At 32.8% G+C, this 27,886-nt stretch overlaps 2 protein-coding genes across 11 annotated transcripts in view; both read right to left on the bottom strand.

The window, feature by feature from the left end:
* Nucleotides 1-18,578, bottom strand: part of LOC126698846 (G-type lectin S-receptor-like serine/threonine-protein kinase RKS1) — a 141,335-nt gene extending 122,757 nt beyond the window's left edge. For 2 of the 4 annotated variants that reach the window (XM_050396341.1, XM_050396344.1), the window contains exons 1-3: nt 17,300-18,578; nt 15,861-15,989; nt 14,330-14,529 (exon numbers count right to left, since the gene is read on the bottom strand). In XM_050396341.1, the coding sequence (XP_050252298.1) occupies nt 14,330-14,529; nt 15,861-15,989; nt 17,300-18,578 (1,608 nt within the window). Of the gene's footprint in view, nt 1-13,522; nt 13,761-13,913; nt 14,125-14,329; nt 14,530-15,860; nt 15,990-17,299 lie in introns of all 4 variants that reach the window. The other 2 variants (XM_050396343.1, XM_050396345.1) reach the window with 2 other exon arrangements.
* Nucleotides 42-10,164, bottom strand: LOC126698853 (26S proteasome non-ATPase regulatory subunit 12 homolog A-like). Of its 7 annotated transcripts, XM_050396361.1 has the most exons (15): nt 9,843-10,164; nt 8,176-8,418; nt 6,916-7,773; nt 6,728-6,815; nt 6,164-6,433; nt 5,323-5,438; nt 4,678-4,702; nt 4,537-4,609; nt 3,652-3,806; nt 3,468-3,524; nt 3,125-3,321; nt 1,908-2,026; nt 1,724-1,836; nt 1,427-1,604; nt 42-546 (listed from the first exon to the last, which is right to left on the bottom strand). In XM_050396361.1, the coding sequence occupies exons 1-4, from the start codon at nt 9,843-9,845 to the stop codon at nt 6,735-6,737; spliced, it is 1,185 nt and encodes a 394-aa protein (XP_050252318.1). In that variant the 5' UTR covers nt 9,846-10,164; the 3' UTR covers nt 42-546; nt 1,427-1,604; nt 1,724-1,836; nt 1,908-2,026; nt 3,125-3,321; nt 3,468-3,524; nt 3,652-3,806; nt 4,537-4,609; nt 4,678-4,702; nt 5,323-5,438; nt 6,164-6,433; nt 6,728-6,734. The 7 variants fall into 7 exon arrangements, with proteins under 7 accessions (XP_050252318.1, XP_050252315.1, XP_050252316.1 ...); XM_050396358.1 differs by having other exon boundaries at nt 4,537-4,702; XM_050396359.1 differs by having other exon boundaries at nt 1,908-2,007; nt 4,537-4,702.
* Nucleotides 18,579-27,886: the final 9,308 nt, after the last annotated feature.

Genomic DNA, 27,886 nt, shown 5'->3' with positions numbered 1-27,886 from the left:
CATGGCACATGAAATAGAAGAAAAATAAAAGAAAAAGAAAGGAGAGAGAAATTTACCATAGAAACCAGTTAATTGGGACCAGAATTTATAAATAAAACACATTGTAATTTTTTAACTTTACAAATTTGTCTTTGAATCATAGATAACAAGAAGATGGTTCGTAGTGAACATAGATTGCACAACAAAATTCTTCAAAAGCTACATATGAGAGATAGAGATAACTTTATTTTTTTTCAAATATGAACAGAAAAATTACTGCTGAAGTGAACAAGAATATCTTGTGATAATTTGCACTTCCAAGAAATTTCCAATCTAATATCCAATTTATTTTCACTGTAAATGTCAAAGAACAAGCAATAAAGTAAATGCTATTAACAAGTCAGCAATTATCACTAGAAGTGCACCCTCATTCTCTATTAACACTTTTCCACAAATGAGAGGACACAAAAAATTCAACAGGAAGTGCACTGCCCTCTCAGCCAATTACTTTTGAGACAACCCCTGCACCAACTGTTCTACCACCTTCTCTCAAAGCAAATCTTTGTCCTGTTAAACCAACAAACAAATAGCCATATGTTAAAAACTTCCACAATATCAGATACGGGATTTGTAAAGATGCCATAATGGAAAAGCATGAATTGAATTAAATGAAAATTATTACATCATATACATAGGATTTCTTTCCAGGTAGTAACTTAAGAAATTCCAGAAAACATCATTAGAGATTTTCCTATAAGCAACCATCAAGTCAAATTCAACATCACTTTCATACAATGCCCTTAGCCATTAGGCCATGTCAAATCCGCTATATTTTTACCTATAAAAAAAAAAAAAAAAAAAAAGGAAGTTTAAGATTTCCCTGCACCCAAATGGATCCATCTGAACATAAAAATGGCTTCCACAGACACCCACATTAGATTATTAGTCTTCTTGATCACACAGACTTAATAGCATCAGTTACCTTCTGAAATCAACTTAATCAAATCAATGACCAAGGTTTAAATGCTTATTCATGACCAAGTGAAAATCATTTCAAAACTAAGCACTAGGTACAAATAGATTCTGAAGAAGCATCATTTATCCAGCAGCCAAAAACATCCACTTCATTGAATCGTATGATTTGTTGATTATAAGGCACACAGGTTGTAATTACTAATTAAAGAAATGAAAATGCAATCTTTACATAAAAATTATGCTGATACAATATTATTTCAAGAAAAGAAATTTAGTAAAGAATAGATCCAATTTTATAGTTAAAATTTGAGTTTAACACAAGATAAATTAGTAACTAAAAAATCACTTTTGGTAGATTTTTACTTCTGGGTTTAGAAATTTGAATAATTTTAATTGTGGCTCAAGTTAATCTGATTCTTTATATATATATATATATATATATATATAAATGATATTTAAGAATAAGTCTAACCTGCTTCAAGAGGAACAGGTGCCATTAGCTCAAAAGTTGCAGTCACATTATCACCAGGCATCACCATCTTTACGCTTTCAGGTAGTTCCACCTTCCCAGTTATATCTGCAGTCCTCATGTAAAATTGAGGCATATAATTTGAGAAGAAAGCAGTATGACGGCCACCTTCAACATCAACCTATGTATAGCCCCCAACAAAAAAGGGAAAACCTCAGCCATCAACCAACATTAACAGCAGATGCTGAATAAGTACACCAGTGGTAGATGCACAAGCAACACTAACATCAAAATATGTACCTAAAATTTGGAAGCTCAGAAAGAATCTTATAATCCAAGGTTGAGTTAAGAAGGCTTGATTGCATTGGATCATGAGGTGCCAGAACCAAAAACCAACAGATTTTCCTCAGGACCTACATGTAGAACAATGTCAAGAGGAAGTTTAAGAGTATAAAGGAAGAGATGAAGTGAAAAGAAGCTTTACCGGAGTCCACAGTGCTGGGTTCTCTTTGACAGATGGAATGTCATAAATTGCCTTATAGCAACGACAAATTTCAAGGTAATCATTGTTATGGGTATAATACCTTCAAAGTTGATGAAACACTGGCATAAGACGTGTGTTAATTTGCATTTAAAGTAAATATATAATCATTACATGGAGGACCATTAAGACAGCTGATACGAATCAATTCTGGAAAAGATAAAGTATAATGTCTTCATTCAGCCATCTTTCCAGAACATCAACATTGACATGGTTTATGAAGAAATAGTAACGGAGGTGGTGGTATCAAAAGTGGTCAAGAGTGTTAGGGCTTCTGGTTGTTTAATCACTTATATTATTCCTTCATACCAATCCTCAGATAGTATAAGCATGTGCAACATATGGAATTCATGGAGCTCATATGCAAGTTCAGTTGTCACCTTTCATTCACATCGTAAATCAATCTAGCAATAAAATTTAAAAATCCCTTCTTAAACTTGACAACTAATCATCTCTACAACAGCTTTCATCACATCAAATGGCATGAACCAGATAAGAAACTATATCATAGCAGTCAAAGTAGATAAGTACTACTGCTAAAACCAACTTGACTAGTGGCAATGCCAAATAAGTCCAAGTGATCAATCTGATATTGTCGTAGAAAGAAGACAAACAGTACCATAATAATGTATGGAATTTTCCATTGAGCATTAGGTCATTAATATATTCGATCAATAAGAAAGCAGGTACAATTGCGGGAAAGTTGAACAACTAGTTACCAGAATAATGTTTCGTATTTTTCATTGAGCATAATAAAGTCAAGCATCTAATATGATTCTCTGGAAGGTAGTAAGGAAACTATAGCCTATAGGATATAGGCCCTAGGCCCTATAATTAATTAAAATTAAGCTTCTCCCTATAGGTTTTTTTTTTTCCCATTTAAAAAAATAATGTCAAATCCACACTCAAATTTCTGGGAAATTTTCTGCTTGAAACCTTGTACAGTGCAAAATACTTTCACCACAACAAACAAAGCTTTAACATTTACTGCAGCCACAAAAGATTATTGCATGCAAGGATTCAAGATTTTAATTGACATTGTATAAACCTTCAATAAAAACTTTGTGAAGGAATCAACATCTGAAAAGAGGCACAAAGAAATTTATGGGAAGAATAATTAAAAATTGCAGTGAAGACAGAAAATGCAAGAACTACTCTACCTTATCATTAGTTCATAGTAAATCCGCTTCAACTCCAACAGAGATGGTATATCAGCAGGAGCCTCTTCAACAAGATTGTCACCTTCTTTAGGCTTTTTCTTTTCTTTTGAAGTATCAATATCAAAAACTATTGGACTGATCTTCCTTGACAGGATTTGGGCACGAACATAATCCTGGTGGTCTAAGCACAAACGTACCTGCAAATTGTTTTTTGAATCAAGTTACATGCAGTTAGCATCAGTTTTATAACACTTCCCCCGCCCCCCCCACCAAAAAAAAAAAAACCTTTCAGTAATGAACAAGTGCTGAGAATAATAAAAACAACACAAAAAGAGGCACATACTTGTTCTAGAATAAATGCAATTTTTCCAGTTTTTGCCATTGCACCAAAGGTTTCCACCTGTAGAGCTTGATAGTCAAAAAGTGTAATATGAAAAAAAAGGGGTGGACAACTCCAACCATTGATTGATTTATTGAATAAGAATTAAACATTTAAGAAAGCTATCACCAAATGAGACAACCCAAACCTAAGGCAATTTCTTGCATCAAATCTGCAGCTTCAGCTATAAGCCCCTGTTCTTCCTTAATCTTTGCAAGTTTCTTGATCAAGCGAGCTCTTTCTTTTTAACTCCATTAGAAACACCAGGATGTGCCAATTGAGCTACACAAGACTCTTGGGCGACTGAAATCACAAAGTGCTTGGTTGAGATTGAGATGTAATTGCAACCATGCTTATATACATTCCAAACAGTAATCATTATATTTCACCGTGTATAAAGATACAGCACTAGTTGATACCCTAGGAGTAAAACAACAACAAATTGCCTATAGAATTTTATAGCAAGGAGAGACATCTGAGGAAATCCATGCAACATTCAAACAAATGAGAAGTGCAAGGTACTGTCTTGGCACAAGCCAACCAACAAAACGGGTCCTAATTCTACATGGCCACCACCACACTTCTCATCCCATTCATATAATAATTCTTATTTCCTTGGGTGTCAATCAACTGATTTTCTATACACTAAGACATCTCAAAAACTTGTCTTATAAGTCTCCTTTATAACAAAAACAAAAAAAATCATATGTAACCTACAAACACAACACCAAGCATGCACAAACGCAGCATGAAGAGATTGTATATTTTCCCCAAGTACCCTATAGAAAGCCATCTCCTAGACGCAAACTAGTACTAATTTGTACTCTAGAATATGACAGTCAAGAGCACAATGCTGCAATTTCTAAAAATTTGAAAATTGCCCAGTGAAAAAGCTAATGTAAACATGTAATATGAAAAATGATTATAAACCAGAGAAGGACTTGAAGTGCAGCAATAATTCAAGACAGATATATTATACAACTAATTATACTATAGGAACTTTGAGTTAGCATAAAAGGTTAATTATTATCACCGATGAATTAAGCAATCCCGGCTGCTTGATTAACCTATCATTGACTTCTAATAGAGAGCCTTTCACACGACATCTGTCAAGCCACTACAACCTTTTAACTTTATATCAAAAGAATTTAGATGCAAATACAAATAAACGTACTGATCGTGTCCTGGCTTCATGAAATCTGAAAATTTCAAAAAATCAAAATCAGTGAAACTTCGTGGAATCAGTTGAGTGGAACATTTAGTTAAGTAATCAATTTTGATTTCTCAGCAATAAGGTCATAACTTACTACATAGTAATCAATTTTGATTTCTCAGCAAGTTGAGTAATCAATTTTGATTTGTTAGGTGACTCCCAGCAATTTTGAATGAAATCAATTTTGATTTCTGAGCAATTTTGAGTGTTAGCAGAAAGAAAGTAACCAAACTAAATGCAGATAGGACACCACATGAAAGCTTCAAACACAACAATATTGATTTGATTTTCAGATTCGGAAAGTTGGCAGCTATATAGGAAAGGAGAGTTATTTACAATATCATAATGGCAAAAGCACAAATCATTGTACTTACTATTGCAGCTTCTAATAATATACTCACAGGTTGAGCTCAGGCCATTAAAGTTCATTTATATGGGAAGAGAGAGGAAGAGAGAGAATAAAGCAGATCTTTCGTACAGAGAAAGTGTCAGTAAAAGAGGTCCATTTTATCAGTTGCAACTATTTATCTGTTTAAGTCCTATTATGAGCTCAAAAGAAGCTGAAAATTAGGATATTGAGTAATACAATGGAAAAATATTTTGGACCTCGTATCATTGGGCATGTACTCAGCTACCAAAAGTCGTTCATCTCCTTCAGCACAGCAACCAATCAGATTCACCAATCTCTTATGCCTCATCTTTCCCAATCCTGCCGCCTCTTCCTGATGACCATGACCAAACATTTTTATCAGCATCATACTCAAAACCATTTGCTGAAAAAGCCATAAAATGATTAATTTTCACTTGAATGTCCTAAATGATGATGAACTAAAGGCCAAACATTTCACTTTCGTTTTTAATGTGGTCATAAAATAATTATGAAAAGCCCATATAGAATTGAAAGAAAAAAAAATCCCAAAACCCTTGTTGGTTCATAATCCAAGAGTCCACATTCTAATTCCATTTTTTTTTTCACTTCATTATTAACCAAAGCAAACAAAAGCATAAACCAAAAAGACATTTTCCATCTCTTTTCCCTGTCAGTCCTTTCCCTGTTTCTTTCTTTTCCTCTGCAGCCAAACAGGAAAACCAAATAAATAAATAGAAGAAAAAAGAGATTTCATTTTATTTTCCTCACCACAAACTGTTGAGCATCAGGCCAAGAACCCAAGAAACAGAACAAGAAAAAGATCAAGTGCATTTTATATCATTACAGATGATACATTCAATCAATACTAACTCAACTGTTAGTGATCAAACTGTAGCACTTTTGACATAAGACAAAATTAACATAACAATGGCCTTTCCTTAGAGAATTAGGCACACAAGGGATTAAAAGAAAGTGATCAATGCTGAAAAGGTAACATTAACTTGTATATCACTACCAATTAATTAATATTTGAGCAGTAAAGGAGAAAAAATCAGCATGGGACAAGGAAAAAAATACCTGAACCTTGTGAAGGAACAACCACAAGCAATGTAATGCAATCTCCAGGTTGAACAACATGGGTCAAGGCCCACACCAGAGCAGTCTTGGGAATTTCCTTCGATGCCTTAACAGCAACGACAACCTTCTCAGCATGATCAGAGCCTTTCTCCTGCTTCCCTCACTTCTGTTCTTGACTCATGGGAGCACCCACACATTCGAACCAACAGCTCCTTCTTCAACAGATTCAACCAACCACCAACCACCACAGACATCAATGCATTGGCAGATCTGAAACAACATCATTTCCACCATACCACCAAAAAAAAAAAAAAAAATTAAAAAAAAAACACACACACACACACTTTAACAATACCCTCTTGCAGCACAAGTGAGAAACAAAAATCAATTGAAACAAGATATGCTTCTCTTCAAGTTTCATGATAGCTAATTACTCATTTCATATTAAAAATGAATACCACCTTGGGCATCCATGAATCTCAACAAGGTGACACCACTAAACAAGATAGTTGTGGGAGGAAGTTAGATCCTATTACCACGCCATAAACAAGGTAGTTAACAAACCTCTTTTTCAAGGTTCACCAATTTTGCGTTTTTTAACCCTCGTGTAATGTTTGGGCGGGGGAGGAGGCTGCGGGGCATCATCCTTAGGCTGCAAAGACATTAGATGCATAGAATCAATATTCGGTGTAATGATAAGAATAAAGTGAACTACAAAATATATCATTACATTGTAATTAATGTTATCATACCATAGAGCTGCTTGCACATCCTATTTTGTGTCCACCTGTCCCACAAGTGGGTGCTCTTCTAGCACGTTGCGGTCTACCTTGTGGGGGTGAGGGCTGAGGAGGGGGATGCTCGTCCGGTACATCAACAGTTGGCTGTGCAGTGTCAATCCCAACTGGAGGTCCTAGAGGGTCAGATGAGGATGAGGTAAGTGGGTCTATGGGCATGGTGGGTGCACTGGAGCAGGTGGGTGGGTATGAGGGTGTCTCGGGGTGTATAGGAGGGGTCAAATGAAAATTAATACCGAGATCAAATCTAGGCTGCGAAGGTGGGGTGGGTGAAGGGACCTCGGGCTGAGGAGATGCATCTACCATGGGTGGAGATGCATCTGGGATGGGTGGATGGACCTCGGGCTGAGGAGATACGTGCGAGATGGGTGCAGGTAAAGAAGGAGTAGTTACAACCCGAGGGGTTGTTGCACGTGGACCACGGCCTGTAGCTACACTTGTGCTTGGGCTTGCTGTACCAGGCTGACCATGGCCCCTAGGTGCACTTGTGCTTGGGCTTGTTGTACCAGGTCGACCACGGCCCCTAGGTGCACATGTGCTTGGGCTTGCTGTAGCAGGCCAACCACGGCCCCTACTAGCACTTGTACTTGGACTTGCAGTAGCACGCAAACCACGGGTCGGTGTACTTACGGGTGCTGCGCTTGTGCTTGGGGTTGCAGTAGCTGCTGATTCAGTGTCATGCCCATTGTTTGCCTGGGCATCGGCTGCAGGACCACCACCAAGCCCAGCCACATTATTTAGGAGGTGCCGGACATGGTTGTGAGCTCGGCTACCTTCAGGAAGCATCTCCAACAGCGCTAAATGACTTTCAATCTGAAACGGAGATAGAGCCAGTACCATCAGATTTGAGACATTTATGTATCAATTAATGAATGAATATGTCGGACCATGTGCCTTACCAATCCATCCAACTACCAATTGGTGAAGGATGAGGGGGCACATATCTTTTATAGCATTCGATCGCAGACCAAGCTCATTGGTATTGGAGCAAATTGTGAAATCCCTCACAGAATAATATAGTACTTATTAATCTACTCAAATACTCAACTAAGAACTAACAGTTTTATTAGAATACTATATGTAACAAAAAGTCTTTAATTGGATGTCAGTCAAATCAAACCAGATTTGCTGAAAAAAGAAATCAATTAATTCTACGTTTGTACGTGTACTCAAGAAAAACGAAGCAGGCAATAAAATCTAATTAGAACACATTACCATTATATCTAATTTAGCGCTGTTGCGGTCGACATACTTTCGAGTGACCGAACGGTACCAGCTGTAATAGGCATGATCGCAGGGCATCTCACCAATCTGAGGAGGTGCATGACAAAGTTGTTGTTGTCTCATATCCCATGAAAGGATATACGGTCCATGCTCCTCCCTCCAATTCTTTTCCACCTCCCCACGTAAGTCTATTCTATGCAGTTTATCATCGTACACAACATTGTCAGGCGGCTCCTGCGCCAACCCAAGTTTATGTTGAATGCAAAGTATTTTAATTCGTAAAATGATCCCGTGCATTGCGTGGGTTAAACACTAGTATATATAAAAGCAGAGACCTCATATGAGAGTGTATGAGATCTTGCCAAATGACGCTTTAACTTTGCATTTAGCTTTTTTTTACCTCTTTCATTAAGTCTATATTAATATGTGTTGTGATGGTAAGTGTTTTCATTTTTCAGTTTCCTATTAAAAAGTGAGAATACACAATTTGATCGATTCGCCAATATTTCATACTTTTTTTCTTTTTTGATGAAGTTTCATGCTTTTCTCACAACTCATAATTTTGAGAAAAGTTGTGTTCTAGAAATTTTCTTAGCACAATCTTTCAGATGGTCCCATTATTTTTTCAAAGAAGACCTTTCTTTTGAAGAAATTGTTTAATACAATCCTTCTATGTACAACTCTCTCTTCTTCCCTTTCCCTTCCCTTACTTTTTCCTCTCTTCTTTCCTTTTCATCTCCCTTACAACCAAACAGAATATTAGTTTCCAAATTCAGCTAATAAAAAAAAGTGTTTTGAGGTATCTATTTGGCTATCGGAAGAAGATTGAAAAAGATTAATGGAATCATTATAGTGTTTTAGGTCAATTGAATCCTGAACAAAAACCAATTCAAACTTGAGTCTACTCACACCTAGATATGAAAAAACATCTTGATCTATCCTAAAATTAGCACTTGAATCAAACCATTCACTTACAAACCAACAACTTTGAGTACAACACTACTTATTTAATAGGAAGAACAGCAGCCTCAGCCTATATGCAAAAATTAGTGAAATTAAGACCCAACAAATAATTCAGCAAATTTTGACCCAACAAATTGCACTCCAATTAGTCTTACATTTGGGAGAAAAAAATAATGACAGTAATAAATTGCAATTTCAAACACATTTTATCAAACAGGTAAAGATGCTGCAAACTCAACAAACGCACAGTAAAGTCAATGCTCATTACACATTACACAAAAATAATCTCTAAATAAATGTTAAGATAGATGATATATCTTTGTTTTCGTTGTTGTTTTTTTTTTATTGACTAATACACTTATCCTAACCCTTTTTGATGGTTTAATTCATAATAGAATATCAAATGGCATTCAAGATCAGTGTTATAAGATGCTATAACCTATAACATTAATACGATTTAACAATCATCATTCCTAACTAAATAGTACCAAGTATTCAAGGAAAATTTATCTAATAACCCTTCTTCTTCTCTAATGACCCAGATAGCAAATATCTAAAATTGAGAAGACAATCATTTTGATAGAGATTCCAAAAACCCAAAACAAAAACGAATCAAATCTAAATCTACCCAACAAAAAAACTCAATTAAAAGTAGCGTTTTATACCCAAACCTACAAAATTGAGAAAAAAATTACCATCGTTGATGTCAGTTCCAGCGATTTGGTAGTCTAAATCTAGCAAGGGAACAGATGGTGTATGGTTCAGATGAACTCTACTCTCTTTCCCTTTTGATTGTAATGCACAATGGACAGCTTTAGATATTTGCTATCTGGGTCATTAGAGAAGAAGAAGGGTTATTAGATAAATTATAGGGTATTTCCGTGGCATTGGAGTGTTTTTTTTTAATCTAAACGTGGGAGTGTAGAATTGTGTCAGAAACTGGAGGGTGAACGACAAAGAGAAATCCGGTCAGAAATAGAAAGTGGAGAGTGGAAAAACTAAGACGACAGTCACGCATCTACCTCTATCAAACCCGTACTCTCCACTAGTATGGTTTCCACTGTTTTAAAAACCGGACCGGACCGGCCGGTCTAACCGGTTCAACCGGGAACCGGGAGCCAATCCGGTCCGGTTAAAAGCCCCAAACTCGGTCAATAACCGGTCAACAACCGGAAAATCGGCCGAAAACTGGTCAAAAACTAGGGTTGAACCGGAAATTTAAAAAAAAAACGGTTCTATGTCCGGTTCGGTTTTTAAAACCATGATGGTTTCTGTTTTTTGGTTATTTAAATTTGGAGTCAAATATGATTTTGGTCGGGGTATTTTCATTAAATTGGATTAAATTCAGATTTTTATGTTACTTATGTTTTTACTCTTTTTATTTTATTTTTAAATTAATAGTTTTTTAGTATTAAAAAGAAATCTTTAATATTTGATAGGAGTTATGGAATGAAGGACCTATGGGGATTTGGGGAGGGCAAATGTGAACTTACAGGATCAAAATGACAAAGAAGCAAGTTTTTGACAAAATAGATACAATTTTATGCTCTTTGACAAAAATTGGAGTCCAATTTGCTTCTCTGTTTTCTGTTATTAATTGTTGTGTTTGGTTTTGGGGACACAACTTCAAAGCATAAAAACCTAGAACCATCTGAAAACCAAAACTACAAATTGTTTTTTATTTTCATTTTACTTTCTGCTTCCAATTTGTGCTCTGTGTTTTCTTTATTTCATATATTTCTTTCTTTTTTAGCTTTCACTTTTTAGGAAACAAGGGTCTCTTCTCAAGAAACCTTGCAGCAAGTTGTTCTCCTAGGTTCAGCACAAATTCTGATGTGTACCTTCCAATTTATTCTCATTTCTTGAAGTATTTTTCTGTAATGCTTGGTTTTTATCTATGCAGTAAGTTTTGGATATTCTAAAAGATGTTTTCAAAATAAAATAGTCTTGAAGATGTTTTCTTTATTTTATCCTACCTGAGTTTTATTGGCTTCTTACCTCTTCTGTTTTTTTAAGGGGAGTGAAATTGTGAGATTTTGAAATCTGATAGAATAACTTTCTCTATATATTTTTTAAAAAGAGACTTTTAAGTCTTGATTTTGTTGTTTTTGATGTTGGATTTTAATGGGTTTAAATTGTGAAGTCTAAAAGTATAATAGTAAAAGGAAATGCATCAAGTTTTAAAGTTTTTTTTTTTTTGTTTGTCTCAAATTTCAATTACATTTGTTAGTATACTTTTCTAATTGTTTTAGGGACAAAAGTGATTAACACAAATATGTGAACACAACACAAATTAGTTGATTTTCATGGTCTCGTTACTCTTTTGCATTTATTTTTGGTTTCATGATTTAAAAAAAAAAAAATCTTACCTTAAGAAGGCTACAAATATGTAGTAAAGCTACTAAACCAATTTTTAATATATCAAAATATATATGTTTCTTTACTCTAATTTAGTTTACTTTTTCTTTATAATTTATGTACAACATTATTCAAAACTGTTTTACATAAAATATCACAAAATTATCCGTGCATCGCACAGGCAACTTATTGGTTATATATGGTTTCATTAAACCATCCCAAAAAATATTAAAATTCTCTCAATGGATCTTCTCTTTTTCTTATAATTTTTACAAACCTATCCCCATTTCACCAATAAAATAAAATAAAATTGCAAACCTATAAGTAGCAGGTTGACAAATTGAAATTGTTTAAAATTTGTAAATGTCTAACATAATAAGATTTTCTACAATTATATTCATCACTTGTGTCCTGCTATATAACATTAATTAGGTCCGTATGATGCTGATGTTGGGAAAACTAGTTTGAGATGACCCTTTTTTTTTTTTCTTTTTTTTTTTTTTTCAGTTGAACTTCAAGGAGAGAATCACACACTCTCAATAAGTCACCTTCACAAATATAAGTGACCACAAAAGTAGAATTGGGCCAAATTTAAGCAAAAATGAGGAAATGATTACAACTTTTTGTCACCCATTTTTTCACACTTCTCCTTGCTGTACAAGAGGATCTGCCATCAAAGTTATAAACTATTGTTCTAACTTATTTTGTAATATTGTCTTGGTCGAAGTGTTCTTTAAGTTAAAAATATTAGCCATACCCAAGCATATCAATAGGCTTGGCACAATTCATAAATACAATGGTTCCGTTTTGAGTAAAACACCCAAAAATCCAAATTAAATTCCAGATTTATGCATTCAGCGTTCCTCTTTTAAATCTTCATGGTTAAACATAGTAAATTTCACACCAAAAGAAAAGATCTTTGTAACTTTGGACATCTTGTTCTGAAAACCAATGAAGTTATCTCCACTGAACATATATACACAGTTAACTTTTTGTATATTAATTTCAAAAACCACTTGAAAGAAAAAGCTAAAGGAGATGGTAGTGATTTCATCACAAGTTCTGGACAATAACAGTTTGTGTAATATTATATATTATCTTCTTTTTTGTAAGAATTTTACAGTGCATACATTATGTTCAATTGTTCATACAAAAAAAAAAAAAAAAAAGTAATGTAGAGTGGACATAGAGTAACTCAATCCTATGTTGTAATGGAATATTTGTACTTGCTTCAAATAGTTTGGGGTTTTTAACGACCATCAATTTCAGAAAGTGTTATTTCATTTATAGAATTAGAAGCTGCACTAATTGATCTGTCTGTACTATTGTAAGTACCCTTCAAAATAAATGCAGGTCGTTTTGGAGAAGGAAGAGGAGTGTCATTACCCAACATGAAAACAACAATTGACATGGTTGGCCGATCTATTGCATGTTCTTGCACGCACAAAAGTCCAATTTGAATGCATCTTGAAACTTCATTAGAAGGGTATGTCTCATCCAATAACGGGTCGACTATTTTCATGGAGTTGTCTTCTCTCCATAGGTCCCAAACCTGAGACAAGATATTAATCATATTAGGCTCAACAATATAGGCTTAATTTTGCAGTCATTGTTTGCACATGTACTTACATGTCCAATCAAATTTGAGGAAGGGCCATCATGATGGTAAGTACTATTCCTTTTCCCAGTAATGATCTCTAGTAGCAATACCCCAAAGCTATATACATCAGACTTTATTGAAAAAAGTCCTTGCATTGCATACTCAGGTGACATATAACCACTGTCATAGCACAATGAAAAGGAAGATATTGAACCTCAACATATAATGATCAAAGATAGCCCTTTGGGCACTAACATACATGTAAAATTTGAAGTATCACAATATGAAAAAAAATTACAAAGATATCCTTAGTATTTTTTTCTTACATAGGCCTGTAGTTTGTACTCTCCTTAGATGTAAAAATGGTAGTCAAGTAATTGGTTAAAAAAGTATATCTTTGTTTTCTAGCATACTTACTATGTTCCAACGATGCAATTTGTATTAGCTTCAATTTGGTCCCCTCCAACAATTCTAGCCATACCAAAATCTGAAATTTTTGGATTCAATGCATTGTCAAGTAGAACATTGCTGGCCTTTAAATCTCTATGGATAATTCTTAATCTTGAGTCTTGATGAAGATATAAGATCCCTCGACCAATTCCGCAAATAATCTCAAATCGCTTTTCCCAATCTAAACATGACCTTTTTGTTTCATCTAAATGAAGAAATGAGAACTTGGATTAGATTATATTGCATTCGTGCTTTCTTACTTACATATAAATCTTGCTATTTGGAACTGATATGTTTGTAATGGGAGAATCGTTTTCTGGTGATGATGGGTGAGGTTAATGTGAAAAAGAAGACATACCAAAAATGAAAAAGTCCAAACTTTTATTTGGCAAGTACTCATAGATCAACATCTTCTCTTCTTTGTGAATGCAACAACCTAAAATTCTCACAAGGTTCCTATGTTGGAGTTTAGCAATTAGTGCAGATTCCATTTTGAATTGTTTTATTCCTTGTCCAGAGCATTTTGATAGTCTTTTTACTGCTATTTCCATTCCATTTTGTAGTAAACCCTGCAATTAAAGTCCAAATATCATTTTGTCATTGTGCACAATTGTTGAAAGAAACTCAACTTGGTGAATTATTTGGGGAAGCCCAATTGTACACAACAAATTCATACTCAATGAGTACCTATAAACATTCATGATGGAATTTATGATGCATAAACACACTTGAAATGAGATTATGCAAATTCTGGGACTCATTCAATGAGACTACCTTATAAACTGGGCCAAAACCACCTTGGCCAAGCTTGTTAGCAATAGAGAAGTTATCTGTAGCTGCAATAATGGTTCTTAGATCAAATAATGGCAAATTTGAATTTCTTCTAGTTCCATTGAGGTCCCTTCTACTTGGAGAGTCTTCGAAGTATTGTAAAGTGGAGTCAGCACTATATGAATATGTGCTATGCCTCTTCTCTGGAATAAAACAAGTAATTAATAATGCTAATAACCATATCTGTCCAATTAGGAATTCACACACAAAAGCCTAATTTAATAAAACTGAGAAACACACTAAAATAAAAGAATGAAACAGAGGAACGTAAGAGGAAAAATTGAAGTTTACAATTTTCTATTTATCATTGACAGGAAATCCCATTTGGTTAAAATGCACTTTTTTAAGAGGTAAGTGCTTATGGGTGATGAAAGTTCTTCAGGCCTGCTAATGGGGCTGGAGAAAATCTTAAAATGTCAGGGAATTGGTTGGGCCATTCATCAAGCTTTTAGTTGAAAGGGTGAAAAAAATTATCCATATGGCATGATAATTGACACCCTGAAGGTGTTTTGATCCCCAACTTTGTCCAAAAGGGGGTGTATGATACTGCAATTTCAGAGTTTGCAAAAGTATCCAGTATCCTGAAAGAAATGCAGTAGCCTTGGAAACCTATCAGATCAAAAGATACTACCCTACAAGATTATTTTCATCAATTAAATTTAGCTAAGACAACTCAATGTACTGGATTTCATCTAAATATGGAAAAGTCACATGAATTTCAACCAGGAGTGAAATAAGAAACAAGATGGAAACAGCTAAATGGTGGAAAGTGGTATGGTCTAAAGCAGCTGCTTCTAAGCATTCCTTAATGCTCTGTCTTTGTTTGGCAGTGAAGGACGAATTACAATTCAGAGTAGAGTTAAGTAAGAAACATGTATGTCTCAATGAATGGTAGAAACTGGTATGGTCTAAAGCAGCTTTTCCCAACAAGTCCTTCATATCTTGGCTGGCAGTGAAGGACAGGTTTCCCTCCCAAGAGAGGCTTGTAAAATGGGGTATAATGGTGCTTATGTATGTTTTCTGTAGAAGTCAAAAGGGATTTTTGATCATGTCATCTTCGAGATCGAGTGCTCTTTCTTTTGAATTTGACATTTGGGTATGGTAGACATAAGAATGTGCAAATGGAATGAGCAAATGCATTTATTCGTAGGCTGAAAGGCAAGAAGTTTAAGAATAGCATTTGAAAAATTTCCTTGGCTGCTTCAGTATACCATCTTTGGATCCAAAGAAACGATTATGAGTATAATAACAAAATATATCCAGTTCTTTTTCCTTTTTTCTTTTATCAACTTCTACGCTTGAAGAATATATCAACTTCCATTCCATTTTATTCAACTTTATTTCATAATTTACGTATTCTGCCTATTCTTTTATAAACTCTGAAACATAGTGTTGGAGTAATTTTGGGAGCATTGGTTCACTAGCCTTAGAAGTATAAAAATAGGTTTAAAAAAATTGCTCTAAACTTCCTTACCTTTCTTCTTCTTCATTACAAAACAATACACAATTGAGACTATAAGAAGAAACATTACAGCAACAGAAACTCCCAGAATTGCCAGCATCCTCTTTTTTTGAGTAAGACCATTTTTCTTAGCATATTGAGCTGAGTAAAAAAAAAAAAATTATTCAAATGACATCATAAATTTCAGAAGTTGATTGAACATAAATATTTGTTGATGCAGATTTATAGGAAAATGAGAGTAAGGATGAAACAATGGGCTTAAGGAAAATATGTGGTTTTATTATTTTTTTTAAAAAAAGGAGAAAATGCGGTTCTCATTTTGAGGTCCAACGTGTCAAAAGAACAAAACAAAAAGACAAACATGTTCTCACAACAATGTCATGTCCATATGTGATTCTCTTTTTTGAGGCCGAAAACGAGTTAAAAGAAGAAACAAAAAACAAAAATTGCAAACCTATTTTTGTAACAACAATGTCAAACGCCAAGAGAGTATTTCTTACTAATATAAGTAGAATCACAGTTCAAATTCTCTCTCTCCTATTATTGTAACTATATAAAAATAAAATAAAACAAGTATTACATAGTAGGACCTACTACGAGTGATGAATATAATTGTAGAAATCTTGTGTTGTCAGGGGTATACAACTCTTAAATAATTTTGACTTTTCCACACATCATTTGAGTTTTGAATTATATGAAATAGATAGGGCAGCATTGTGAAAATTTTGATATTTTTAGATAATTTAACAAAACCATATATAATTTCTTTCCCATATGGAATGTAATACTCATTTAGATTTGTAATATGAAATAGATCTATTTTAAATAGAGAAAATCATTTTTCAATAGTATGACCTAAGTCAACTTTAAGGTTAGTACCATAGAAGGTTACTACCATAGGGCAAATTAAATGTTGAACTAGTATTCTGCATAAATTCCAGACTAATATAATACAATAGACATGAACTTTGGCTTACATTCTATTTGTTTTGAAGTAAAATAAATAAAATTTTCAGGTATTTAGTATGACAAATAAATATTTTCAAGCAAACAAACAAAATCAGTAGCTGAGTCACCAGAATTGCTAGTGTAGGAGGTCTAGTGACCAGATTGTTGTAATTATAGCTTGAACGATGTCTTCTACAACCGGACAGGAGGCAACTGCTGCCAGAGCGATGTCTTCATCCACCAGAATGGTGGCTTCGGTTATCAAACCTCTAGCAAATAGCTTTAGTGACCGGATTGCCAACATCGGTTGCCAAAGTGATGGCTCTAGCTACCAGAATGTTGGCGCTGATCATCGGAGTGGTGGCTCTAACCACCAGACTACCGACGTCATCTGCCTAGGTCACTAAATTGGTGACCCAGCCACCAAATGTAGTGAGAAAAGTCACTGTGTATTTTCATAAAATGTTTTACCAAATTTTTAAAGAAAAAAGATTTAAGAGTACCTAATACAACCGCATCCACACGTATGTATAAATCTTGTCCTCCATCAGGATATGTTCTTGCGTCCACCAAGTCCCCTTGCCATGTCAAGCAACCAATCCCTCCCTCACTCTCATTTGCACTTGCGTAAGCCATACAAGAACAATTCCTCAAACACTTTTGCTCACACTCTTTCATACTCAAACTCATGTCCGCATGTGCTATTGAAGGATCCGGCACTTTCATATGTGCCAACTTCATGAACCCTTCTCCGTTGTTGCACATAGACACTCCTTGCTTTTCTCTCATGCAATCACGAGATGACTTGGGTTCAAATCCAGGAAAGCACTTGCACTCAAAAATGACCATATTGTCTGGGTCACAATAACTATTTGGACCGCAATTCAAATACTTATCGCACAACTCTTGTGGGGCGGACCAAAATTCGACCCATGTAGTCTCCTGCCATAAGGACCGTTGCAGAATTCCTGATTCATTCACCACCGTTTTAACAATAACTTTGGGTTCAGCTACATTTGAAAATGGACTGTACATAACTGTGGTTTCATCTTGATTATTCACAAAGCTAACATAGAAGTAATTTGATGTCATTCTGGCTGGTATACCACTCCATCTTAGGCCAGTCCAAAATCCAGCACGCCATAATAGAGTCTGACCCATGTATAAGCTCACCTGAGGGTACCCAGTTGGAACCATTCGATATGAATAGTTGCCAATTCCCGGGTCATCTTTGGACTTCCAAGATGTTAGGAACCGGTTCAACCCGGTCCGTCGGTCCAGCCCAAGTTTCATAAACGGAAGCAGAGTATTGGTGGGATAATCAAAACTTTGCCATGTAAAACGTTGGTTGTCTTGTTGAACCAAAACAAGATTTCCTATATCTAAGAGCTTAGCCATAGAATTATTTGTGGATGAGACAGAAAAAGAAACATTGGTGGACCAAATAGGAGTGTTTTGGTTTTGGGTGTGGAGTACAAGGTTTCCCTTACCGTTGATGGAGAGGACTCCGGAGGTATCATTGAGAGGAGCGTCTCTGTTTGCAACCCACACAACTGTTTTTTCGGTGATTTGATTATACCAAATTCCAACGTAGCGGTAGCTGGAATTGCCGGGGTAGAAAAACCCAAGTGCAAAGGTTTTTTGGTTTGAGAGTAGAAGTTGACCGTCACCATCCTTGAGGGGTTGGTCTGGTGTTATGGTGTCAAGGGAAGTGCAGATTGGGCAAACAAGAAGAAGGGAGAGAAGAAGCAATGATGTATCCCCTTTAGCAGGATTCATCATTTTTTCTTATGAAAGAACAGTAATAGGACTTGTGGCGGACTGGCTACTATAGAGAGCTTGATAGCAATATAAAAAAAAAAAAAAAAAAAAAAATCGGTTCTTCTTTTATAAATAAAGTTAAATGAGTTATTCAAGTATAGAAGCTGTCCTGTACTTGTCAAGGACCCACACACTCAAATCACGTTTAGCTTGAAAACCCGTTCACATTAGTGAAAGATGAGTTCACATTAGTGAAAGATGAGTTATGCTACGGTGATATGAAAAAATGTACAATTTTGTACTACAATTTGTCACATGGCGAGTTGTGAGTGGTGGAAATGTGTCTCTACATGACCCACAATCATACATCCACCAATCACAACTCACCATATGGCAAATTGTGGCACAAAATTTGCATTTTTATGTGTCGATAGTATTACTCAGTGAAAAATACTTGACAAAACTTTGGTCTTCTTTGGCAACTTTAATTTAAGTCTAGGTAACAATTTTTGACCCTAGAACTCGGATGTACATTAACTAATGAAGAAAAATTATTGGATTTATATATTTTGGTTCGTTGAACGTTGAACCAAAAAATTGCGAGAAATGCTATATTTACAACATTTTCGTAATAAATCTTAAATAGCAAGTTGTTAATCGTAAACAAAAAAATAATTTTAGTGACATGTTCAAATTAGAATTAGCTAGTAAAAACTTTACCACTTAGGCTTTGGTGTGTAAATGTAAATATGTTGTGGACATAACACTTTCAAAAATTATCCAAACAAACAAATTAGTCTAAAAGCCCAAATCAAACATTTCATTGTGATTTTTTAAATTGTGTTTTCAAATGGTATATTTTAAAATCGCTATTTTTTTATTAAAAAAATGCACACTTTTCAAATAACTAGTCTGTTAGTGCTTGTTTTAGTCTTCAATCGAATTTGTTGGATTTATGTGATACATTTTTTCAAAAAGGTAATGCATTTTGTTTAGATTGTTACTTATTTAGGCAATATGTTGCTAATTGAAAAGGAGATCAGTAGTTTAATGATTGCTTAATTGTGTATATTGAAAAAGATGTAGTTGATAACGTTGATAGTAAAACTATTATATCATACAACAATTTCAAAATATGAAATCTTGTAAAGGAAATTTTAAACTTTGTGTAATTGCGAGTGTTTTTTTTTTTTTTTTTTGGGTGATATTAATATATTCACGTTTTATTTTTTTTTTTTAATTTAAGTTTTTTAATGACCACCCTAAAAAAATTCTTAGAGCCGCCAACAATCAACCAGGTTCAAGAGATAACTCAATGATAATAACTAAATAAATAAATAATTATATATCATTTGTTGTGTTTTATATCACCTCCTCCATTATCTATCTATTTCAATAATTAAAAAAAAAAAAAGAATTTGTAGTCTACTTCATCGGTTATTGCAAAAGTTGTGGTGGTAGAATAATTGTTATTAGGTTCATCTAGAAAGTGATTGTTTAACTGAATAGTCAACCACTGAGATTCAAGTGATAAAGAAAATCGGTTCTTCTTTTATAAATAAAGTTAAATGAGTTATTCAAGTATAGAAGCTGTCCTGTACTTGTCAAGGACCCACACATTCAAATCACGTTTAGCTTGAAAACCCTTTCACATTAGTGAAAGATGAGTTATGCTACGGTGACATGAAAAAATGTACAATTTTGTACTACAATTTGTCACATGGTGAGTTGTGAGTGGTGGAAATGTGTCTCTACATGACCCACAATCATACATCCACCAATCACAACTCACCATATGGCAAATTGTGGCACAAAATTTGCATTTTTATGTGTCGATAGTATTACTCAGTGAAAAATACTTGACAAAACTTTGGTCTTCTTTGGCAACTTTAATTTAAGTCTAGGTAACAATTTTTGACCCTAGAACTCGGATGTACATTAACTAATGAAGAAAAATTATTGGATTTATATATTTTGGTTCGTTGAACGTTGAACCAAAAAATTGCGAGAAATGCTATATTTACAACATTTTCGTAATAAATCTTAAATAGCAAGTTGTTAATCGTAAACAAAAAAATAATTTTAGTGACATGTTCAAATTAGAATTAGCTAGTAAAAACTTTACCACTTAGGCTTTGGTGTGTAAATGTAAATATGTTGTGGACATAACACTTTCAAAAATTATCCAAACAAACAAATTAGTCTAAAAGCCCAAATCAAACATTTCATTGTGATTTTTTAAATTGTGTTTTCAAATGGTATATTTTAAAATCGCTATTTTTTTATTAAAAAAATGCACACTTTTCAAATAACTAGTCTGTTAGTGCTTGTTTTAGTCTTCAATCGAATTTGTTGGATTTATGTGATACATTTTTTCAAAAAGGTAATGCATTTTGTTTAGATTGTTACTTATTTAGGCAATATGTTGCTAATTGAAAAGGAGATCAGTAGTTTAATGATTGCTTAATTGTGTATATTGAAAAAGATGTAGTTGATAACGTTGATAGTAAAACTATTATATCATACAACAATTTCAAAATATGAAATCTTGTAAAGGAAATTTTAAACTTTGTGTAATTGCGAGTGTTTTTTTTTTTTTTTTTTTGGGTGATATTAATATATTCACGTTTTATTTTTTTTTTTTAATTTAAGTTTTTTAATGACCACCCTAAAAAAATTCTTAGAGCCGCCAACAATCAACCAGGTTCAAGAGATAACTCAATGATAATAACTAAATAAATAAATAATTATATATCATTTGTTGTGTTTTATATCACCTCCTCCATTATCTATCTATTTCAATAATTAAAAAAAAAAAAAAGAATTTGTAGTCTACTTCATCGGTTATTGCAAAAGTTGTGGTGGTAGAATAATTGTTATTAGGTTCATCTAGAAAGTGATTGTTTAACTGAATAGTCAACCACTGAGATTCAAGTGATAAAGAAAATCGGTTCTTCTTTTATAAATAAAGTTAAATGAGTTATTCAAGTATAGAAGCTGTCCTGTACTTGTCAAGGACCCACACATTCAAATCACGTTTAGCTTGAAAACCCTTTCACATTAGTGAAAGATGAGTTATGCTACGGTGACATGAAAAAATGTACAATTTTGTACTACAATTTGTCACATGGCGAGTTGTGAGTGGTGGAAATGTGTCTCTACATGACCCACAATCATACATCCACCAATCACAACTCACCATATGGCAAATTGTGGCACAAAATTTGCATTTTTATGTGTCGATAGTATTACTCAGTGAAAAATACTTGACAAAACTTTGGTCTTCTTTGGCAACTTTAATTTAAGTCTAGGTAACAATTTTTGACCCTAGAACTCGGATGTACATTAACTAATGAAGAAAAATTATTGGATTTATATATTTTGGTTCGTTGAACGTTGAACCAAAAAATTGCGAGAAATGCTATATTTACAACATTTTCGTAATAAATCTTAAATAGCAAGTTGTTAATCGTAAACAAAAAAATAATTTTAGTGACATGTTCAAATTAGAATTAGCTAGTAAAAACTTTACCACTTAGGCTTTGGTGTGTAAATGTAAATATGTTGTGGACATAACACTTTCAAAAATTATCCAAACAAACAAATTAGTCTAAAAGCCCAAATCAAACATTTCATTGTGATTTTTTAAATTGTGTTTTCAAATGGTATATTTTAAAATCGCTATTTTTTTATTAAAAAAATGCACACTTTTCAAATAACTAGTCTGTTAGTGCTTGTTTTAGTCTTCAATCGAATTTGTTGGATTTATGTGATACATTTTTTCAAAAAGGTAATGCATTTTGTTTAGATTGTTACTTATTTAGGCAATATGTTGCTAATTGAAAAGGAGATCAGTAGTTTAATGATTGCTTAATTGTGTATATTGAAAAAGATGTAGTTGATAACGTTGATAGTAAAACTATTATATCATACAACAATTTCAAAATATGAAATCTTGTAAAGGAAATTTTAAACTTTGTGTAATTGCGAGTGTTTTTTTTTTTTTTTTTTTTGGGTGATATTAATATATTCACGTTTTATTTTTTTTTTTAATTTAAGTTTTTTAATGACCACCCTAAAAAAATTCTTAGAGCCGCCAACAATCAACCAGGTTCAAGAGATAACTCAATGATAATAACTAAATAAATAAATAATTATATATCATTTGTTGTGTTTTATATCACCTCCTCCATTATCTATCTATTTCAATAATTAAAAAAAAAAAAAAAGAATTTGTAGTCTACTTCATCGGTTATTGCAAAAGTTGTGGTGGTAGAATAATTGTTATTAGGTTCATCTAGAAAGTGATTGTTTAACTGAATAGTCAACCACTGAGATTCAAGTGATAAAGAAAATCGGTTCTTCTTTTATAAATAAAGTTAAATGAGTTATTCAAGTATAGAAGCTGTCCTGTACTTGTCAAGGACCCACACATTCAAATCACGTTTAGCTTGAAAACCCTTTCACATTAGTGAAAGATGAGTTATGCTACGGTGACATGAAAAAATGTACAATTTTGTACTACAATTTGTCACGTGGCGAGTTGTGAGTGGTGGAAATGTGTCTCTACATGACCCACAATCATACATCCACCAAACACAACTCACCATATGGCAAATTGTGGCACAAAATTTGCATTTTTATGTGTCGATAGTATTACTCAATGAAAAATACTTGACAAAACTTTGGTCTTCTTTGGCAACTTTAATTTAAGTCTAGGTACCAATTTTTGACCCTAGAACTCGGATGTACATTAACTAATGAAGAAAAATTATTGGATTTATATATTTTGGTTCGTTGAACGTTGAACCAAAAAATTGCGAGAAATGCTATATTTACAACATTTTTGTAATAAATCTTAAATAGCAAGTTGTTAATCGTAGACAAAATAATAATTTTAGTGACATGTTCAAATTAGAATTAGCTAGTGAAAACTTTACCACTTAGGCTTTGGTGTGTAAATGTAAAAATGTTGTGGACATAACACTTTCAAAAATTGCCCAAACAAACAAATTAGTCTAAAAGCCCAAATCAAACATTTCATTGTGATTTTTTAAATTGTGTTTTCAAATGGTATATTTTAAAATCGCTATTTTTTTATTAAAAAAATGCACACTTTTCAAATAACTAGTCTGTTAGTGCTTGTTTTAGTCTTCAGTCGAATTTGTTGGATTTATGTGATACATTTTTTCAAAAAGGTAATGCATTTTGTTTAGATTGTTACTTATTTAGGCAATATGTTGCTAATTGAAAAGGAGATCAGTAGTTTAATGATTGCTTAATTGTGTATATTGAAAAAGATGTAGTTGATAACGTTGATAGTAAAACTATTATATCATACAACAATTTCAAAATATGAAATCTTGTAAAGGAAATTTTAAACTTTGTGTAATTGCGAGTGTTTTTTTTTTTTTTTTTGGGTGATATTAATATATTCAAGTTTTATTTATTTTTTTTTAATTTAAGTTTTTTAATGACCACCCTAAAAAAATTCTTAGAGCCGCCAACAATCAACCAGGTTCAGGAGATAACTCAATGATAATAAATAAATAAATAATTATATATCATTTGTTGTGTTTTATATCACCTCCTCCATTATCTATCTATTTCAATAATAAAAAAATAAAAAAATAAAAAAAAAATTTGTAGTCTACTTCATCGGTTATTGCAAAAGTTGTGGTGGTAGAATAATTGTTATTAGGTTCATCTAAAAAGTGATTGTTTAACTGAATAGTCAACCACTGAGATTCAAGTGATAAACCAATGATGATAAATAAATAATAATATATCATTTGTTGTGTTTTATTAAAGAACCTTTAATATATATATATATATATATATATATCCAATATATCATGTCAAACAAAAATACATTGAAAAATACACGTTTTCTATAATTAAACATATATAACGTATATCAAACGTTTTTCATATTATACTTGTACACAAATGTTTCAAACTTCATTACTTTTATAGATAGTATTTGTTAAGGTGTGTTGTTACGTATGTAATACTATTTACTAACAGATAAGGAAAATGTATAAATTACTTTACTTCTCTAATTTAAGTAAAAATTTTAAAAATTTCTTCAATTCTATAATTTTTTGGGTGGTTTAAATCCATACATGATATGATTTTAATACATAAAGTAGTTTTTTGGCCTCAAGGAGTTTTTTTTTTCTCCTTGTGTGTATGCTAGAGAGAGAGCATGCTGAGAGTTTGATATGCCTACAACAAAATTTAAGGGTTTAAGAAATTGTAGCAATTGAAGTGACATAAGATGAAAAAGATCAACAAAAAATATCCTTCATATTTTTTCTTACAAAGGCCTGTAGCTTGTACTGTTCTTAGATATAAAATTGGTAGCAAGTAATTAATTGGAAAGTATAAATATATCTCTACTTTCTAGCACATTTACTATGTTCCAGTGAGGCAATTTTGTATTTTCTTCAATTTGGTTACCTCCAATGATTCTAGCCATACCAAAATCTGAAAGTACAGGAAACTTTGTTTAAAGTACGAGAAAGAAAGGAAAATGAAGGTTTGAATAGGGTGATTTTCCAATTATGTTTTTAAAGTATTTTTAATAATTTCTTATTATTACATGATATAATAGCTATCTGTCTCACATTTTCTGACACTTTTCAAATATTTTGCACATCTAGAACGTCTAGATTTTATGCATGATGCAAAATAATTATATATAGTTTCATTAACCATTCAAAAAAAATATAAAAATGTTCTCAATGGCTATTTTCTCTTTTTCTTAAAATTTTTCCAAACCTATTCCCATTTCACCAAAAAAAAATAAAAAATTGTAAACCTATAAGAAGCAGGTTGACAAGTTGAAATTGTTTAAAATTTGTAGATGTCTAACATAATAAGATTTTCTACAATTATATTCATCACTTCTGTCTTGCTATATAACATTAATTTGTTCTATATAACATTTTCACCACTCGCTACGTGGTGAGTTGGGAGTGGTGAAAATGTGTCCCCACATAGCCCACAATCATATATTCACCAATCACAACTCGCCACATGGCGAGTTGTGACACAAAAATTGTGGCTGACTTGACTGGCTGGTATAGAGCTTGATAGCCATATATACTAAAAGTCTTGGATGTAGCTTTCTATTTATTTCTTTATTTTTAACTTACATGTTGGATTCTATGATAATTACTTTTTATCATCGTACTTAAAATACTGATTGATTTTTAGTTTGGGAAGATTTGAAATCTAAATTCGACAAAAGAAACTTTCCACCCACATGGATTTTAGTAAGGAAAATGTTAACAAGCACCGTGTGGTGCTTATTAAGATTTCCCTCAATAAGTTGTGTTAATAAAAAGGACAAAAAGTTATTAAAAAGATGAAAAAAGGATAAAAAAATTACTAAAATTTTTTCAAAAAGATAAAAGGTTGTAAAAAATAAAAAAAGTATGCAAAAAGCTGTTATTAACGGGGCACCGTAAAGTACCCATTAACACAGACCTTTTAATAAATCTGACAAGGGAGTTGGAGACGAAACTATGAAAACCATGACAAAGACACTACATGCAACACTATTCTATGATAATTATTTTTTATCATCAAACTTAAAATATTGATTGATTTTTAGATTGGGAAGATTTGAAATCCAAATTCAAAAAAAAAAAAAAAACCATTGCACCGACATGGATTTTAATAAAGTCTGACAAGGGCGTTGGGGAGATGAAACTATGAAAGCCATGACAAAGACACTACGTGGAACTTAATTAACACGTCTGAAAGAAGGCAAATGCAAGCTATCGTCAACTTGTCAAGGACCGTCTACACTCTACTCAATGACGTGTACCTTGAAAACCAGTTCACCTTAGTCTCTCTTATATAAGCTGGGCAGAATTTTTTGACTTAGAAAAATTGTTTCCTTTTGACTTGGAAAAATTGTTTCCCTTTCACACTAACGTTGAGCTAAAGATGAAGCTCGTGTTAGTGTGGCTGTAGAATCTTGACAATCAATGCTTGTGAGAAGAAATCAACATTTATTTAATGGGAATAGGGGACATTGAAATCTAATACCGTACGCACTGGGTCTTTGCTCACGGGGTGAAATTTCAGTGTGGTTCTAAAAGTCTAGATATTAATGAGTCTCCATCTTCGCTTTGATTCTCCAAAAAAAAAAAAAAAAAAGGATATTCTTCAAATCAAAGAAAAAAAAAAGTGCAAGATTGCGAGAGTCAATTAATTTTTTTTTTTAACAAATGATAAATTACAAATTACACCCTTAAAGTTTAAGAGTGTTTAGAATTTATATGCTGAAATTTTAGAATTTGAATTTTACTCCTGAAGGTTGGACGTGATTAAATTTTACACTTGACGTTTTAGAATTTGAATTTTACATTCAAAGTTTGGAGGCATTTAGATTTTACATTCCTAAATTCTGAAATTTCTAGGTGTAAAATTCAAACACTCTCAAAATTTAAAGAGTAAAATCCAAATACCCCTAAAATTTAGGGAGTAAAATTTAAATTCTAAAACGTTAGGTTGTAAAATCTAAATACCCCAAACTTCAGAGAATAAAATTCAAATTTTGAAACTTTAGATATAAAAGTCTTAGGTAACAACTTTTGACCCTAGAACTCATATGTACAATGATAGAGTGACTGGTGAAGAAAAATTATTAGGTGGTTCTTATAATAGTGAGCTAATAGTCGAACAGTCAACCACTTAAGATTCAATTAATAATCCAATGATAATAAATAAATAATTATATAACGTTTGTTGTGTTTTATATCACCTCCTCTCCCATTATCTATCTATCTCAATAATAAAATTAAAAAAATTGTGGTCTACTTCATTGGTTATTAAAAAAGTTGTGGTGGTAAAATAATTGTTATTGGGTTTGTCTAGAAGTAATTGTTTACAGCCAAATAGTCAACAACTAAGGTTCAAGTGATAATTCAACGATGATAAATAAATAATAATATATCCTTTGGAGCGTTTTATTAAAGTACCTTTAAAAAAAATATATCCAATTTATCATATCAGACAAAAATACTGTGAACTATAATTAAACGCATATAATGTATATCAAACATTTTTCATATTATACTTGTTCACAAATATGTTCACAAATATTTCAACTTATGTGCAAATATTTCAAACTTCATTACTTTTATTGATAGTATTGAATCTATTGATGGTATTTATTAAGGAGTGTCATTACGTATGTAACACTTTTTACCAACAGATAAGGAAAACATATAAATTACTTTACTTCTCTAATTTAAGTAAAAATTTAAAAATGTTCTTAAATTTTATAATTTTTTGGGCGGTTTAAATACATA

The sequence above is a fragment of the Quercus robur genome, chromosome 9 (assembly GCF_932294415.1).
Source record: "Quercus robur chromosome 9, dhQueRobu3.1, whole genome shotgun sequence".
Taxonomy (NCBI): Eukaryota; Viridiplantae; Streptophyta; class Magnoliopsida; order Fagales; family Fagaceae; genus Quercus; species Quercus robur.
Note: the sequence above shows the minus strand (reverse complement) of the source record. Positions and strands in the feature narration are given on the sequence as shown.

Coding starts and splice junctions, on each gene's coding strand:
- LOC126698853 (XM_050396358.1), bottom strand. Junction 7,774..8,175: donor GCGCTAAATTAGATATAATG/GTAATGTGTTCT, acceptor TCTCCGTTTCAG/ATTGAAAGTCATTTAGCGCT. Junction 6,816..6,915: donor GATGTGCAAGCAGCTCTATG/GTATGATAACAT, acceptor ATGTCTTTGCAG/CCTAAGGATGATGCCCCGCA.